This window comes from Asterias amurensis, chromosome 4 (genome assembly GCF_032118995.1).
Source record: "Asterias amurensis chromosome 4, ASM3211899v1".
NCBI classification, from domain to species: domain Eukaryota; kingdom Metazoa; phylum Echinodermata; class Asteroidea; order Forcipulatida; family Asteriidae; genus Asterias; species Asterias amurensis.
In genome coordinates this window covers 23,391,010-23,408,938 of record NC_092651.1, presented here as the reverse complement: position 1 = coordinate 23,408,938, position 17,929 = coordinate 23,391,010, and the positions used below count along the sequence as shown (strand labels likewise).

Below are 17,929 nucleotides of genomic sequence, written 5' to 3'. Positions count from 1 at the left end.
CGCATCCCATGACCTGACGTTTTTGACCTCAATGGTTTTTAATGCGTGTGATTAGCAATTGGGTATTTTCCTCAGTTGGTCAGTTGTCACATAGTTTGTTTGGTGGATTTTGTCTGGACAGGTGGTTGAAATATTAGCTGCTCACAATTTGCTTAAAATGTGTGATTTTCAAAGTATAATTTTTGGTTAAGAATCCCGAGATCATCTTACTTTTATCTGCTTTACGATCAAGCTGAAATTCAGTATAATCATGGCAACTGCAACAAAATTAAGGTAATGTTTATGGCATGAATTTTTAGATCGTATTGGTTTCACACTGCATCTATTTCGTGACAAAACGTGTCTGTCGATGGCAAGATCAAGACTGGGGGTTCATGCTGGATGCTGTCTGTGCAATATAAATTCATAGATTTATTTTTATTACTTGTGTTCAAGTTATAAGTTAGTAGATTATCCAATTATAATTGTTTTGATTTGTTATTGTTTAGAATGATCAGATTGAAAGTTTAGTTTAGCATTTTTTTTTTTTTTTAAATGAATTATTGAATGACCTTCTTGCTCATGTGCTTGTTGATCAGTTTTTCTTTTTGGAAAAAACAAACTGGAAAAACCTCACAATTTTTATTTTGATTAATCATGTTATTGAAGAAGATTAAACATAAAATTAATAATGTAACCCTCCTCCCGATGGTGGCTCCGCCTTCAGGAGGGGGGTTACATTAACCCAACTATGCTGATGCTTGTTTTTTTGGTTTTTTTGTTTACAATCTCTTTATCAATGATGAGGTTGTAAACGATGACTTGAGTTGAGCTAAACAGACCCAGTAACTGGGGTGCTGTCCTCTTTTTTTCCAAATTTTGTCAATATCATTAATAATACGACCGATAAAAAAAAAATCGAAAAAGAGGGGTAAAGCGCCCCAGAGATGGGTGGGTCTAAGCTAGACCCTTAGTACTTGGGTGCTGTACTCCATTTGAAAAGAAACTGACTGTGTGGACATCTGCAGTTCGTACTCCCCTGCACAAACCACAGACATCATTGTCAAATCAAATTTTTCAAGGAGTAGGCCTACAACACAGCACCCAAGTTACTGTTACTTAGATTTGCATCTGGATAAAGAATATTCGTTTTGGTATTTACGCATACACCGATGTGTGTTAGCACTTTATACTCAGTACTTTACCCGAGGTCTGTGAAAAAAAATCACAGGCATGTTACTCGGATGGGATTCGAACCCATCTTTGCAATTCTAGAGCAGTTTTATACCAACTAACCGAGATTGCCCAGTGGCTAGAGGCAGTTCGAAACCTATGTTTTAGCAGCCGCTAGCGGGTACTGTAAACGATTTAATAGATGTTAAATTTGCATCGGGGATAAAGATTGTGTCTGTATTTTTATTTTCATTCCAGAATGGGACATCTGAGGAAGGAAAATAACAAACTTGAACAAGATATTGCAGACATGGAAAGCGTCCTCAATCATCAGAAAACCCGGCTTGCTAGTGACCCATCCATAAGAAGTCAAATAAGGTAATATTCTCAACAAGGAAACCGACCAAAGATTTCCAGCATGATTGATTCAAGCAAGAAAAACGAGTTTTAAAATATAACAGGATCGAGTCACCATGAAACTGCCCAGATGAAAATTGTAACTGGATAAAAATAAGAAGTAGTTAATGGCCTGACGTTTCGACCATAGCAGAGTCTTTCTCGGGGTCAAAACGTCAGGCCATAAACTATTTTTTGCATTTACACCCTCGGTCCATTTGGTTGGTAAGTTGTTTGCAACAGCTAATTCTATTTTCTGTGGATAAAAGTAGAAAGGTTTCTAAAACAATCTTTTTAGTTTAAGCGTGAAACTTTCCAATAAAGTTACTAAAGGATAATCAGGTTTCAGTTGTTTCTCCCGTTGCCTTTTGCCTCTGTGGACCCTGGTTCGAATCCCACATCAGACTGGGGCCTTGCATGTGGACGAGGTTTTCAGTCCCTACATGTACCTGATTGCTTGGATTTCCCCCTTTTGGGTTTTCCTCCCTAATCTAAAAGCAACGTTGCTTGTCATTTCAAGTTATTGGCGCTAATTGTGCTCTTAGTTGTGTAGGTAATAAATAAATAAAACATTTACTATTTTCTAGCAAAGCCACCGGTACCTCCAAGTGGCTTTCAGGGGCCAAGGGTCAACTATCAGGCTACCGAACGCACAAAGCTCTCCCTCAGAATCACAATCTCTTTGACAAGAACTTCAAGGACTCCACCAAGTCGCTACCGCGCTCCAGAAGCGCAGGGGACGTTAACGGCAGACGAGGCAGGACTCAAAGTTACACGGGGATCTCACACAGTAGAGAAGAGTTGGTGGTTGATGAGACGGCGACGAAGGGGGAGGACAGAATGAAAGTTTCTGGTAGCAGAGAGACTTCGAAGGCAGCATCGAGGGTCAAATCGGCACCTGTGTCACAGAATACCTGTAGAAACAAGGGTAGGGATGCACATCATCAGAGAGCCCTGTCACATCAAGGAGGGGTAAAGGTCAACTCACTTGTGGGTCAGAGGTCAAGTAGAAGCAATAGTATGACACATTCCTCAGGTAAGCATTGTAGTACAGTAGATCTATTACCTACAAACAAATTCAAGTAATAAATCACAAGGGATACTGACTGGGTAGATTTTAAACAATTTTGGTTTTGAACAAAGAAAAACTGACTGGAGCAGGACTTGAACCCACGACTTCAGGCAGAGGTGGCTTCTGACCGTGATCGTGATCCCGTACAAAGATAATGACAAAAAGGAAGTTTGTAGAGGGCCAGTACGTTAATCCAGAGGTTATTGGCTCTTCCAAGTCCTGCTCCAGTCAATTTTTCTTTGCTAAAAACCCAAACTGTGTGAGGGATAAAATTCTAGAAAAGTTCTTCGCTTTAGCAAAAAACACATTGCCTGTGAATGTTTTTTTTTATTGCTTTAATAGTTTATGATGAGTTGATAATGAATAAGAATCTCCCTCCACATTTAAAAGAATCGAACGGTTAAAAAAAAACAAAGGTACACTTTGCCTTAAAGCCTTATAATGTTTTCTACTTGTTGTTATGATTTGTAGGTAAACCCTTGGGTAGCAGAGAGAGGAAGGTTTCATTTGATCTGAGTGATGAAGACGAGTCTGTCTTGGGATTTACAGGTGATCCTACGTTAATCCACCGAGAAGCCATCATTAGGACATCAGCGAGGGATAAGCCCATCGGACACTCTGTTAAGACTCAAGACACTGGATCCTACTCCGAGCGGATAGCCCACCTCAAAGCCAAAGTCATCGCCAAAGCTAGTGCTAACCTTAAACCTGACCTCTTGACGAAACTCAGCAAGGAAAAACAAGCTCAACGCACAAATACAGTTTCAAGGACGCAGTCCCCAAATACAGAAAGGAAGAATACAAACACAGCCAGATCTTCTGGACGTAACTCTAGCAGATCTTCAGAACCCATTCGGAATAAGAAACCTGAAGATAGATTACCAAAGAATAGAGATGTTGCTAAAGAAAGTATGAGAAAAGGAGCGTCTCAACAAAAAGTGAAGATTAAGAAAGACCAGCAAGGAACCCACCACGTCCAGAATGAAGTTGATCCTGATAACTATGAGGTAGAGACACCTCTAGATGCTTCACTTGAACTGTGGCTGTCTTCTCTTAATCTTGAGGATCTGAGGAATTGTAGAAATGCTTTCAGACGTAATAACGTCACCATGGAAACTATTGTTACTCTCAGGGAAACCGACCTTTTACAGATGGGCATAAGGTCGGAGAAATCTATCCATGAGATTACCCAAGGAGTTAAAAAAGTTAACAAAATGCAGAAATCTTCACCAAGAACAGCCAATAGGAATGATGAAGGGACGTCTGAAAAAAGTTTGTCATATTTCTTTTATGAAGGTCAACATGTAGATGATGGCAAGTTTGAGGAGTCTCTTGCCATGAAAAATAGCTCGCCACCATCTGCAAGTTCCACTCCAGTAGTTTCCTCCGCAAAGTTTTCTGGTGACCCCCATATACAAAACCAAAACTTTACCACGCCTAAAATAAGCAATAATGCAAAAAGTACTAACAAAACAGATTCCCAAGAGTACTCTGTCTTTGACGAGGATCAAAAAGTTGACTCGACAGAAAACTTTGTTTCAAGTGGGGACAATCGGGAAGATGTCAGCGCTAAAAACTCTGGTAATCCAAAAGATGTCAAAGTGGTCCAACCGAAACGCAGCAAGACCCTGTCAGCTAATGTCGTCAATAGGACTCTAACCTCAGGTAAAAAACAAATTTTGTTTGTCTTGTTTTACTCATTTCTTAAAAGCTACAGCACTTCAGTTAGTAATATTTGAAGGGAAGCTTTCTACTATCATTCTCTTCAATGCAAATCTGTCGACATTATGAAAAAGTACCTGAATCCTTTAATTTAAAATTTAAAAAAATAAATGTTTGCATTTACAATGAAGAAAACCGACTTCAACCAAGGTTTCTACAAACAGTCCAGCACAGTCTAAACAAAGGCTGGTATTGAGTCAGTGCTGTAGTGTGACAAAAAGCAATCAGTCCACTACCAACTCAGTTGAGTGTTAAGATAACCTTTTGTTCTGATGCTTCACGATAGATCCATTCTAATTTGAATGCCCTTTTTTGTAGTACAGCAACTCCTAACTATCTACAATGTAATAAGTGAATATTTCAGGCTATTGACCCCTTGCACGCACGTCACACATGGTGACTGTGCCACGCTCACCATTTTGGTTGGTATTAAGTTTACGTGTATAAACACTGCGTTGCCTAAAATGCGCACTTCACTGAATAACACACAGTGGCATTGCCCACTAGTATGGTGGTTCCAAGATTATTCTGATGATGTCATCAGGTGAATAAGGTCAACATGGTCAATAGGAAAAGACATTCTGATATAGTAGAACTGCAGTGCTACTAGGCTTGTGATATAGTAGAACTGCAGTGCTACTAGGCTTGTGATATAGTAGAACTGCAGTGCTACTAGGCTTGTGGTCTGGTTAAGATCTTACAATTTAACCCCCCTAATTTCTGTAGTTTTTCAAAGCAACAGTAAACCATTCCTTTTTTTCTAAATTATCTTTGTGTTTTTTCCCGCCCATTGTTAGGTGTTCAGTCCGCGATGACAAAACTTAAGCAGAAACAAGAACAAGAGCTCAGCGCCCAGAAACGTCAAGATCGACTGAGAAAGGCCAAGAAAGCGGAACGAGACAAGATGGCTGAGCAACATGCTAAGCGTTTAAGAGAACGAGAACAAGAGAGGCTAGAACAGATGCAGTTAGAGGAGGGGGAGGAGAATGAGGGCGGAGATGAAGAGTCGTCCCCCGAAGCTTCTGCAACTTTCCGTTCTCAAGATGAAGGAAGAGATGGCAGCTTGCCCATGAAAATTAGTGTACAAGGTTAGTCCATATCGAACTTACAATTTTTTCGTGATCCCTTTTTCTCATTTTTAGCAGATGCTAAAATGACACAGCACCAAAATAATTTTCAAAGGGGTAGGTTGCAAAAGAAGGTGGATGATATTGACTGGTCAGACAGTAGGAGGGTTGACTGAGTCCTGTGTAGAGGCAGGCTGGCCTACATGTAGTTTATCATTCAAACCACCCAGTGGACAATGTTGAATGGTCATTTTGTAGGAGGGTTAATGGGAATAATGTATCCTTATATTTTAAGTGTCCTTAAATTGTCCAGACTTCTTCTCACATTTTACGATATTTTTAATTTCTCTATATTTTAGGCGGTGCTCTTCTGAATGCTAACAAGCCACATGACCCAAATACCACTTTGTCATCATCAGATGAAATATCCACTGTCCAATATCCAAAAGGCACGCCGGAGGAAAGACTGAAAGACTTGGAATTAAATGTAAGATTTAATCCTGGAGTTACAGGTTACTGGTTAGTAGTTTGGGAGTGGGATTAATTAAAAGTACAGCATACTATTTTTGCATAAATTTAGTAATTACAGCCACTTGAATTTAAAGGTTTTAAAGGAACACGTTGGCTTGGATAGGACGAGTTGGTCTATGAAAAGCGTTTGAAACCGTTTGTTATGAAATGCATGTGGTTAGAAAGATGTTTTAAAAGTAGAATATGATGATCCACACAAGTATCACTCAAAATTGCACTGTTTTCATTTTACGTCGCGAACTAACGCGGTCGGCCATTTATGGGAGTAAAATTTTTGACTCCCATAAATGGCCGACCGTGTTTGTCGACGAGGTAAAACGAAAACCATGCAATTTCGAGGCATATTTGTGTAGATCATTGTATTCTACTTTTACAACATCTTTATAACCATACCGATTTTATAACAAACAGTTACAGAACGCTTTTCAAAGACCAGCTCGATCGATCCAAGGCAACGTGTTCCTTTAAGAATCCCTCTATGAACAACTCAGGTGATTTAAAGGAAAGGTGTATGTTTGGTAGTCACTCTTAAAATTAATGGCAATAGGAACTGGCTTGGTTAGAAGTACAGCAGTTTTTGAAAGTATAAAGCATTTGCAGAATCAATTCACTTTGGAGTCGGTATCATATTGATCAGTATATATCGCGATATCAATTAAGTATCGCAATATCGCGATGTATTTCCTAACTGAGACATCTTGCACCCCATAGGTTTGGAGTAAAACCAGAAGAATAGGTCATTAGAACACCTCTCTTATGCTATGACTGTCTCTTCTACAACTTTCACTGGGAGTTTGAAGACTGATGATGTCAAGTTTAATTAATTGCGATTATATCGAATATCGCGATATATTGTCGGCGATATATCGTGAATAAAATAAATAGATATCGCCCAAGCTTACTGTCAGATACATGTACGTTTCTCAGATTGTGTATTCCAAGCGCGGATTTTGCCTGCCTGCGAAAGTTTTTTGCCTTTTGAAATAAGCTGTTCAAAGGTTAGTTTTATTCTATTTATCAAACCTTAAATAGGATTAAAACAATCGGACGGTTCCAAAAAGCAATGGTATCATTCCCTTTTAAAGATTGTGAGGGTCAGAGATGGGACAGAGGAGCTTTGGGGCAAAGACTCAGACTTGTTTTTATCAATCAATTTATTTTCTAAAGATCCAAGGTGTTCAAGACAGAGATTCTCCAACGACTTCTCCTGTTCAAGTGGAACTCCTCCAGCAACAGCTCACGTCCCTCAAGAGGGATCTTGCAGCCGCAGCCAGGGCAACCTCAGCATCTGCCGACTCGGTTCGCACAGCCAGCAGACCACAGAGCGCCACCAAGAGCTCAGGACCTGCCAGGGGCGTATACAGCTCGATGTCAAAGAATGAATTGATGAAGGAGGTTCGGAAACAGAAGGAGCAGCACAAGAAGCAAATCAGGTAGGAATTTTTATGATCTCTGTAGACGACAACAAAGTTTTAAAATTCGTTCAGTTCAGTGATCACAGACTCCCAGTTAATTGCCTCACAGAACTAAAGCCAAGCTTCTGTTCCTACCTTCGCGCATCCCTGAGCCAAGCCCAACTAACAGTGATCTCCAAGTCAGTACTTAAGCAGCATCCAGCAACAGAGTTCAGCATTCTCCTGGAGACGATCATAGCATACTTATCGAAATGTTGAGCTGTTAACCACAAAAGAGATTTACACTTATATAACCTATGTAGACATCAAGTAATAAACCACAAGTGAAACTGAGTGGGCATATTTTAAATAATTTGGGTTTAAACAAAGAAAAGTTAACTGGGACTTTAAAGGAATGTTACAGAATTGGTAAGAAACAAAAATCGTGAAGATCACAGATTTACATAAAACTTACACGGTCTAATGATGATGATAGTTGAAAACATCCCTTGAAATATTTCTGTCTGAAATGTCATAGTTGATGAGAAAGTTTATCGCTCAGTGAGCGTTTTATTTATTGTTATTTTGGCATCGATGCAATGCAAAATTTGTTATCGGTTTTCACTATTCTCTCGTGACCCAGATGGCCGATCGATCTCAAACTTCTACAGGTTTGTCAGTTTATGTATATAGTGGATTACATAAAGTGCTTACACTGCCAGTAACTGTTTTGTTAGCAAAAACCAATTCTGTATTGTTCCTTTAACTGTTGCCTCCGTATAATGTGCAGGAGCTCTACCAATTGGGCTATCTAACCACAAGTTGGAAGTCTCCCCATTAGTCATCCTAGTTCAGGAGTACCAGTCTGAAACCATACAACCGTTAGTTGTCGTGTAGCCAGGGATCACATCTAAGTTTATTATACAACATGGGGAGCAGCGACAGCCAGGGGATCGCCTTAATAAGGGGAGAATCACCAGGGATGCGACTTATTTATTTAAAATATCGAGTAATAAAACACAAGGGAAACTGACTGGGTAATTTAAATAATTTGGGATTGGACAAAAGATGAATTGACTGGTACTCACCATATGCAGCAATTTGCAAGTTTTTTAATAAACCGTTACTTAACTGAACTGAATCGTTTACTTTTATGTGTTTTTATTTTTCCATCAGATTAATGGAATCTGAGTTGAGTCGTCTGAAGCATAGAGACCCAGTCAGGAATTGTGAACTGCCTGAGGATGATATACACTATCGGGAATCAGGTATGAAGTCCTTAAACACTTCCACGTCTTTATTCAAAAAAGAATTGTAGCTTGCCTCCCGCCGTTTCTCTGAATCTGAATTATATAGTCAGCAAACTTTGAAGAGAAGAAAAGATCTGGGTTGATATTCATGTCGGCCATGCAACTGACTGCAAAAAGTTGAGGGTGCTCTAAAATTGTTCGCAGAGTAACAAAAAATCATTCACCACAACCCAATTTAAACAAATTTAGTGAATATTGACATCATGCCATGTTGAGTTGTTAGTCAAATTTTATTATTCTTGTGACGAGGTGTTAGAGCAGAAGCCAAAGTGGTGCGCTCATGTGATGAGACAGGGAGGCCTACCTGGCACAGATATAGATAGTCTGGCTACAGGTACAATTCGAGATAGAGGCTGCCCTAAGCTGTTCTGAATAGCGATGTGACAAAGTGGAGTGGTAAAAGCGTAGGAGAGCTGAGAAGAGCAGCAATTGAAAGAGACCAGGTGATGGCGGCGACTCCAGGAGTGCGCCCCCATTTCAATGTGAGGATGAGGCGGCCAGGGATGCAAGTCTTTGCCGAATGATGATGATTATTCTTTGTTATTGTCTGTTCAGATACCATCGGGGAGGGTACCTTCTCGCACGTATTCCATGGTTACTTCAATGGGTCAGAGGTCGCAATTAAAAGACTCAAGATTCCCCTAGCTGCGTCGGACCACAACTATTTCGCTGAAGAGGTGAGTCACTTCTTACATGTCTTTAACAGAGACCTATTTAAGACGGTTGTTTCGGCCTCGTTGGATATGGGATGCAGAAGCGCTATATTTGTTGGTATTCCACTCCTGCTTGTGTGATAACTTAAAATAAAGCCATTCAATATTTAAAAAATAAAATTTGATTTGGCTGTTCTGAATGGCCCCTTAGAGACCAATCGAGCATGGCCCAAAGTGGGAATCACATGCTCTTGAGATGTTAACAGAATTTGTTTTTGATGTAACTTATAGGTGAGCTTACTGCATGAGTTGCGGCATCCACGTGTGGTTTTACTTCTTGGGGTGTGTACATCCGGTCAGTTACCCCTCATGGTTCTGGAGTTCATGGCCGGAGGGAGTCTGTATGCAAGAATCCATGATAAGTCAAGGTACAAGACCCACATGTAGTTTAAGAGGCTCAATGGTTATCAGGGGGTTTATGGTCAAGACCAAGTGGGAACCCAGGGAGGCCTTATCTTTTAGAGTTAGGAGGTTAGGTTTAGAGGGGAGGGCACCATTATCAAAAACTTTGGTAGAATGGTGTGGGGTCGTCCGCAACACCTTTATACATGTAGAGGTTCAGGGTGAACCATTTCCTTTACTCAAGGGTGACCCAAGGGGGTCTGTGGTCAACACCAAGAGGGAGCCAATAAGACTTGGGAGGCCTTATCTTCTAGAATTAAGATGTTAGGATTTGAGGGGAGGGCACCATCCTGAAAAACAAAGGTGGCGCTGGTGGGGGGGGGGGGGGGGGGTTGTTATCCACTACACCTAGAGGGACCCTTTTGGCTGTGGAGGCTTCATTCTTTATATTCAGGAGGTTCATGGGGCACCATTTTATTTTGGGAGACCCGGGAGGTTTAGGTGGAAGGGGAGGGGTCCGTTCGCTAGACTAAAAAGAGAGTGACATGTTTGAGGTTTGGGTGCTACATTTTGTGGACCCAGAGGAGACACAAGTCGGCTTTTTATTCAAAGTTGGTATAAATCTCCATAAAATGCAAGATTATATATTGTCTTCCGTGTGTACAAATAGTGCCTGCAGGAAGACCAGTCTATGTGGCTCTTACGCAAACGTGAGCGGACCGCTTGATCTTGAGCAGACCAATTCATCTTTCTTTATAACTATCAATACTTTATATCTACTTCCACTACACAGAGAATACCTGGACCACATCGCATACTACCAGATCTCACGAGATATCGCCCTAGGAATGAACTATCTACACCGCCATCGTCCCCAAGTCCTTCATCTTGACATGAAGTCAATGAACATTCTACTTGGTTCTCATGGACGGGCAAAGATAGGTGACTTTGGCTTCGCTAAACTCAGGTATAAACAAAATGCTACCAGCTGCCTTAAAGACACTGGACACTATTGGTAATTGTCATCCCAGTATGGGTGTATCTCAACATAAAATAACAAACCTGTGAAAATTTGAGCTCAAGTTGCGAGATAATAATGGGGAAAAAAAGACTCTTGTCACACAAAGTTGTGTGCTTTCAGATGCTTTATTTCAAGACCTCAAATTGTAAATCTTGGGTCTCGAAATCAAATCTTCAGAGGGTGCCGTTTCTCACAATGTTTTATACTATCAACCGCTCACCATTACTCGTTACCAAGAAAGGTCCACTGCATTTAAAGGGTAACGGTACTTTTTGTATGACACATAATACATTGTTTACAGATTAACATTAAACTTGCATGGTTTGAAGATAATGAGGGAAGAAAGCTTCCCTTAAAATATTACTTGCTGAGATGCTGTAGTTTTTGAGAAATGAAAAAAAAAAAAAATGTCACAAAAATGATTTGTGTATAGAGATAAGAAAAATTAATTTATGCGACTCTCCTAAAAACAGTGCGCTGTGGTTGTCAGTTTTTCTCTCAAAAAATTGATGAACAAAGGGAAATTTCTACAGGTAAATTATATTACATACTTATTCATTCAGAGTGAGTAGGTATTCATGTCATGTCCAAAAAACATTTAATAAAAACACAATAACCACACAGCATTTGTAGGGCATCTCTGATGTAGTAGAAGGTGAATTATTTTTGTTGCTTTCTTTACAGACATGAAGCTGAGGCAGTGCAGAAAGGAAAAATCCAAGGCACACCGGCTTGGATGGCGCCAGAGTTGATGGAAAATACTTCATCTAGTATCACAGACAAGGTATTATCAGACACCTCCTGAAAACCTTTCGATTGTCAGGGTATCAATTTGTTTTAAAACCTCATAGTATCAGTTCATAGCGAAGTAGTTTTCTGGGGGGGAAAATGGATTGGTTTTCAATCAGAAAGCTCCTGATTATAAAGTTTGACCATAAATCAGACATATCAGCATTTATATGAGGCGCCTTTTTCCCAAGGTTACAAAGCACCTTCAGAAGGTGCAACAAAGAAGTCCAAACTCAAGATGTTCCAATGAAAAGTGAAGTAAAAGAGTCAAGTATTTCTGTACAAATGAGTCTTAAGTAGTTTCTTGAATTGTTTATGTGAAGTTGCATGGCGAAGATGTGATGGTAATGAGTTCCATAGATTTGGAGCAGCAGCAGAAAATGCGCGCGAACCAGCTCTGGAGACGGTGCGATGTACAGCTAAGAGGTTCTCTGAAGAAGAGCGTAGGGAACGCGGTGGGGCATATGGAAGTAGCATGTCAGATATGTATGATGGTGACTGGCATGGTCAACTGGTGAGCAAGGGATTTGAAGACATGAAGACACAGCTTGAAGTCAATTCTGTTTGAGATGGGCAGCCAGTGCAATTTCTGAAGTAGTGGTGACCAGTAGCGATCCTCTATGTTTTAAAAATACTTGAATGATTTGTGCTTTATTGATGGGTTTTATGATATATTTTGTTCTGATTTAGGTTGACGTGTACAGTTTTGGCATTATTCTTTGGGAGATGCTGACATGTGAACAACCATTCAGTGGACTCTCTGTATTCCAGGTAAGCAAACTCACTAACAAACAACAATAATAATAATAATAATGGCTTCTTATATCGGGGTCAGGTCATTCTCATGGCGCTGCAATATTATTACCCCTGGTCACTGGGCCTTAAATCATTCCTTAAACCATCTCAGCTCCCTGGGGAGTATACAGCCTTGTGCGACAAATGCGCTACTCGGCTAAATCAATCACAAGAACCATCTCTGCCCTCACAGGTACCCATTTACCCCTGGGTGGAGAGAAGCAATTACAGTGAAGTGTCTTGTTCAGGGACACACAAGTGTCACGACCGGGATTCGAACTGCATGCTTAATCCATTGAGATTGGGACCCAATTGCATTTAAGGCAAAGTATACTGTTTGGTTGTTTAAATCTTGTAAGTGTAGATATACACAATTAACTAACCTGTGGCCATTGATTCAAATCCCGCTATTGTAATTTTTGTCTTTGTTCAACCCCTTTCATATAATACAAATATCAATGAAATTAAACCTCTAAACTGCCAGCTTTTTATCTTACTTAAGTATGATCTGAAAACGTACACAGGCATATACAATGTATCACTCCATCTGCATGTACATGTACAATACAATTATGTAGGTGTTTTTCAAGTTTAGTTCTTTCCACTCCATTTTGAAAGTAATGGCAAATAGATGTAGCAACCTATATTTGTTCATACCAAACACAATTGTGAACATTACCAGGGGTTCATCTTTTAGGGCAAGGCCATTTTCATTTTGTGAATGGCACTTTCAATGGAAAATCTTATAGTCAATGGAAAATTTCTGAAGAGGCCCCAGGGCAATGGAGGCTGTGCCCTCTGTGTCATGTGTGTCCTCCATGTAATTCAAGGTCTACATTACAAAACACAAATGGAAACCCAGTATTTGAGACTCGTCAGTCACACAACATCAAAATCTTACAATGATGTCTTAATCTCGAAGATGTTCTGAGTTGAGTGAATCTTTGTCTTGTAGGTCTTGGAGAGGGTTCAGCAGAAGAAACGTCCAGAGATACCTCAGACCTGCCCTGAACCGCTCAAACATCTCATCAAGTCTTGCTGGGACCACAAACCCAATAAAAGACCTTCTTTCAAGGTACGTACCCCCTCTTGTGGTCTATGTATATTCTTGATATTACATGCATGACATGTACAGCTCATAATAATGGCAAGCGAATAAAATGGCAATAAACCACCAAGTTTACACATTCGGTTTTATTAGTTTTAGTGCGCTTTACACTGACATACAAACATACAAATAGATGAATTAAGAAACACAGAAACAAAATAGATAAAAACACCAAGCCAGTGAGTGGCAAGGAGGAACAGGTGACCAGCTTCTCTACAAAGCCATCCTGCCACAACGAATGTCCCCTAATGCCTACTCCTCAGTTTACAAACCACCTGTCCCTGTGATAAATTACAATTACAAATTTGTTTTTCGCTGGTAACCTTTTTATGCTAAGCAAACTGTACCAGATGACTAAACTGCTTTGGAGGCATCCTTGATTTCATGACCAGAAATTAATAATGATACGTCCAACCGCAAAAGGGCCGTGTCTTTCCTTCCAACGGAAGATGAATATAAGAATTTTTTAAGAATCATAAGCTTTAATAAGGGAATCAATGTGTGGTGAAGAGGTTTTGAACTAGTGGTTTAATCCCAACGAGGCCTAGCTCTTGATAATTTTACCGAGACAAAGTCGAGGTAAACTATCAACAACCAGGCCTCGGCGGGTTTAAACCACTAGTTGAAAACCGATTCAAAACACTTTGATTCCCATTCATAAATACCTTTTCGGTCAAAAAACATCAACACTTTGTCAAATAAATGCAAAAATTATAATTGTTCAATGATTTCTTTCAATATCATCCGCTCAAACAACCTCTCGTGATGCCCTCTCGACTAATCAGAATGGATAAACTGTCTTAGGTATTTATGAATAGATGTTAAATTCGCATCAGGGATAAAGAATATTATTTTGGGAATATAGGATTCAAACTGCCTCTAGCTACGGGGCAATCTTGGTCGTCTAGTAGTTGGTAAGATTTGCAATAAACGTGGGTTCGAATCCCAGGAAAGTACAAAGTATACAGTGCTAACAAATATCAGTGTAAGCATAAAAACCAAACTGAATCTTCAGTTTGCTAGAGTAAAATTGTATCTCCACATTAAGTTTTTTTCAATATTATTGTTTTGTTTTCTTACACAGGACATCTTGATAGCCCTAGAAGCCCTCTCCTTCCCACCGGAGTGGAGGTCCCTCCTCTCAGCTGCAAACATCCCCCGCGAGGCAATGGAAGATCCCACATCCGCCCGTTCCATTATCGCCCTGGTCAATGGGTCGGTGCAGATGACGCAGCGAGAGCTAGACAAGCTGGCATTGGCAACACATGAGAGGGCAGCAGAGATTGGCGCTGAAGGAAGAGAAAACAAAACTGAAGTACAAGCTTCGGAGAGACGAGAATCATTGTCTGATTCGAGCACCGTTAGTGATAATGACATAGACGAAGACAGTCTCGAAGATTGGTCCAACCAAAAGTTTGACCAAATACCAGATGATGAAAGTAAGTTTGAATCAAGCCGCAAACTGAAATTTCCTGAAGGGAGTGAGGACCGCCAATTTCCTACCCATCCCAAAGACTTAACAAGATCGCCACGGCAACACAAAGATACAGTACCCGGTACCAGCAGGCATGGAGTACCTCCTCCCCCTCCCCCTCCCCCAGTTGAACAATTCCTTGAGACTCTGTCTGCGTGGGAAACCAAACGAACAAAGCCTCCAAACACCTCGATGAGAAATCCTGAACAGAAGCTAGTACGTCCAAGCAGACACAGACAAGAGATCGGCCGTGCTAGTCTGGAGCCGAGCATGTTCTTAGCACAAAGGCAAGCATTGAAGGCTACAGAGGCTGGGCCCCATCCTAGCCAGTTGCCTAATCTAGTGGATCTTGATGAGCATAGAATAACCAGTATTGCTGAAATACTAAAAAAGGTAAGACCCTGAGTTTCTTTTCTTTCATTAAATATATAGGCCCCAATTTTATAGACGATGTGACCTGTGACATCACATGTTTAGAAAAGAGCAACCAAGCCTGGACTTTCTACAGGCAAGATGTGTACACAGCTCAATGGGAGAAAACATAAAATCTTATATTTTATTGAGATTGCGCCGACTCATTTTTATCAACTTTTGATATGATGAAATGGGGCTCAAAACTTGTTCAAACACTTATTGTAAACAAAGGTCACATGGTATATAGCTGCTTAAGCACATAAATTAGCTAAGCAAAACAATTGTGCTTACCAGAATAGACTACCAACAAGTCACCATGGGTTTCCTACTACTTTTTGTTTTATGGTGAAAATATGTTAATCATTATTTTTTTGCCTCAGCAGCTTTCTGTAACTGGCCAATTTAAAAAAAAAGAACAAACGGCAGTTTTAGTATCTTTGTATCTGATTTTGTTTCTCATTCAATGTTTTTTTTCTTCTAATTTACAGGCGGTGGCTTCTCGGAGGAGTGCTCTGAGGGAGGATGTTCACAGCTTGGAACATCCAAGCAGTGAATCTCTATGGTCTACAAACAGTGATGCCTGTTGACAGTAGGGCTCTTCCTTTAAGGGGAGACACTCCACCTGGGCCTGATTTCATTATGGCTTCTAAAAGTATTGCATCACAGATAGTTTTTGAATGCAAAGTTCAGGACTAGAATGCCATCTTTAAGAGGGCAAGGCCTTTTTTGTTTTTCAAAGGGCACTTCTGTTGGAAAATTTTAAAGTCTATGAGAAACTTTTTACCCGGGCAACAGATGATGTGGCCACCATGACCTCTTTGTATTTCCAGGCCTGAATGATTTACTGGAGATTGGTCATGACTTGCTGATCATACTTAGTAGTTTGGAAGAGGTCAAAGGTAAACTTGGTAGGCGGGCAAGGCGGGTATAAGGCCGTGTTCAAACGGCCACTTCGGCTACAGGTACAGCTAGATCTGCCAGCGTCTGCCAGTGTTGAAGAATAGGCAGAGGCGCGCGATCTAGCCATTGCTGTAGCCAAAGTCGCCATTTCGGAAACAGCCTTAGCATTATTCACAAGCCTCAAAGTGTAACATCAAATGATCAGGCTACCAGGAGATCTTATTTTGACTGCCTTTATGTGGTTTTCTTGTATTAGTTAAAGGCAGTGGACACTTTTGGTAATTGTCAAAGACCAGTCTTCACAGTTGGTGTATCTCAACACATGCATAAAATAACTAACCTGTGAAAATTTGAGCTCAATCGGTCATCAAATTTGCAAGATAATAATGAAAGAAAAAAACACCCTTGTCATCTGAAAGTGTGTGCGTTAAGATGGTTGATTTCGAGACCTCAAGCTCTAAATCTGAGGTCTCGAAATCAAATTCGTGGAAAATTACTTCTTTCTCAAAAACTATGGCACTTCAGAGGGAGCCGTTTCTCACAATGTTTTATACCATCAACCTCTCCCAAATACTCGTCACCAAGAAAGGTTTTATGCTAATAATTATTTTGAGTAATTACCAATAGTGTCCACTGCCTTTAAATCCTTGTTGGGCTGTTCTTATAAAAATTATAGCCGGAACTATTTGAAAATGGGAGACCTAACAAAGTGAACCCTTTCACAATGTTTCTTTTTAGATCCTTCAGAATTGATTTATAAACCGTTTCATGAACATTCCTGCAGACCTCTTATTTTCTCAAGTTACTGTGTAGTATCATAACATGACAACTGACTAAATATGTGTTTAGATCAAAATCTAATGGTCCTCTTATGGATTGGAACCCAAGAACCTGGACACTCCAAAATTGTTACCTCAATATATCCACCCTTATAAAATGGAAGATCGTAAAGTCTGATTCTTTCTAAAATACTTCTTTTTAATTATGATATTCTCTAAATCTTTTTATAGATAATTATCAAAAGTTTATGTCTTTAAAATTTATTTAATAAAACAAAATATTTATATCGGATCAGTATTCACTTTCCATGAGGAATTAACTTTTTCTGATGGTCCACAAACTAAAATTCTCATGTTGTTAATGTTTTCAGTAGAACGATGTGCATATAAATGTGTATATATAAGAGAATCTTTTTAAAGGTTAATAGAAATATGTATTGACATAAGAACAATTAGAATTAAAAAAAATTAAAAATAGAGAAAAAAAACCTTGAAGAATTCTGTGCCTTTACTTCTTTAGCCCCCCCCCCCCTCATGAAGTCCCATAAATAAAGGGATGGTGGATTTTACCAAGTATTCTTTGTGGGCTGACCATGGCGTCATTGCCGAGTGGTTTTAGAGCATTCGAATTCAAGTTTTGGTGGTTAAAGTCATCAGAGTGTGGGTTCAAATCCCGGTCATGACACTTGTGTCCTTTAGCAATATACTTTATTACAATTGTTTCTCTCCACTTGGGGATAAAGTACCTGCGAGGGCAGAGGTTGCTGTTGAGTTTAAAAAAAGCCTTCAGAGCACCCCGGCGGCTCGGGGCTGTTTACTCCCCAGGGAGCTGAGAAAGATTAAAGGAATGCCATTGGCCTAATGACCAGGGCACTATTATAAATGCAAAGCGAATTGAGACGGTTAATGGATCGGATGAGTTGGTCTATAAAAAGCGTTTGTAACCGTTT

General features: G+C 40.0%; 1 protein-coding gene across 1 annotated transcript; it reads left to right on the top strand.

Annotated features, from left to right (window-relative positions):
* The first annotated feature begins 99 nt into the window (after window positions 1-99).
* On the top strand, window positions 100-17,436 carry LOC139936679 (uncharacterized). Its single transcript, XM_071931545.1, has 16 exons — window positions 100-273; window positions 1,411-1,530; window positions 2,136-2,584; window positions 3,092-4,285; window positions 5,140-5,430; window positions 5,769-5,896; window positions 7,108-7,373; window positions 8,511-8,602; window positions 9,200-9,321; window positions 9,589-9,725; window positions 10,493-10,666; window positions 11,405-11,504; window positions 12,200-12,280; window positions 13,260-13,379; window positions 14,497-15,279; window positions 15,789-17,436. The coding sequence occupies exons 1-16, from the start codon at window positions 251-253 to the stop codon at window positions 15,885-15,887; spliced, it is 4,179 nt and encodes a 1,392-aa protein (XP_071787646.1). The 5' UTR covers window positions 100-250; the 3' UTR covers window positions 15,888-17,436.
* The last annotated feature ends 493 nt before the right edge of the window (window positions 17,437-17,929 follow it).

Bases quoted from the DNA above. Each gene is read 5' to 3' on its own strand.
- LOC139936679 (XM_071931545.1), top strand. From the start codon at position 251: ATGGCAACTGCAACAAAATTAAG. The intron at 2,585-3,091 runs GTAAGCATTGTA...TATGATTTGTAG, and splicing joins TAGTATGACACATTCCTCAG to GTAAACCCTTGGGTAGCAGA. The intron at 13,380-14,496 runs GTACGTACCCCC...TTTCTTACACAG, and splicing joins ATAAAAGACCTTCTTTCAAG to GACATCTTGATAGCCCTAGA.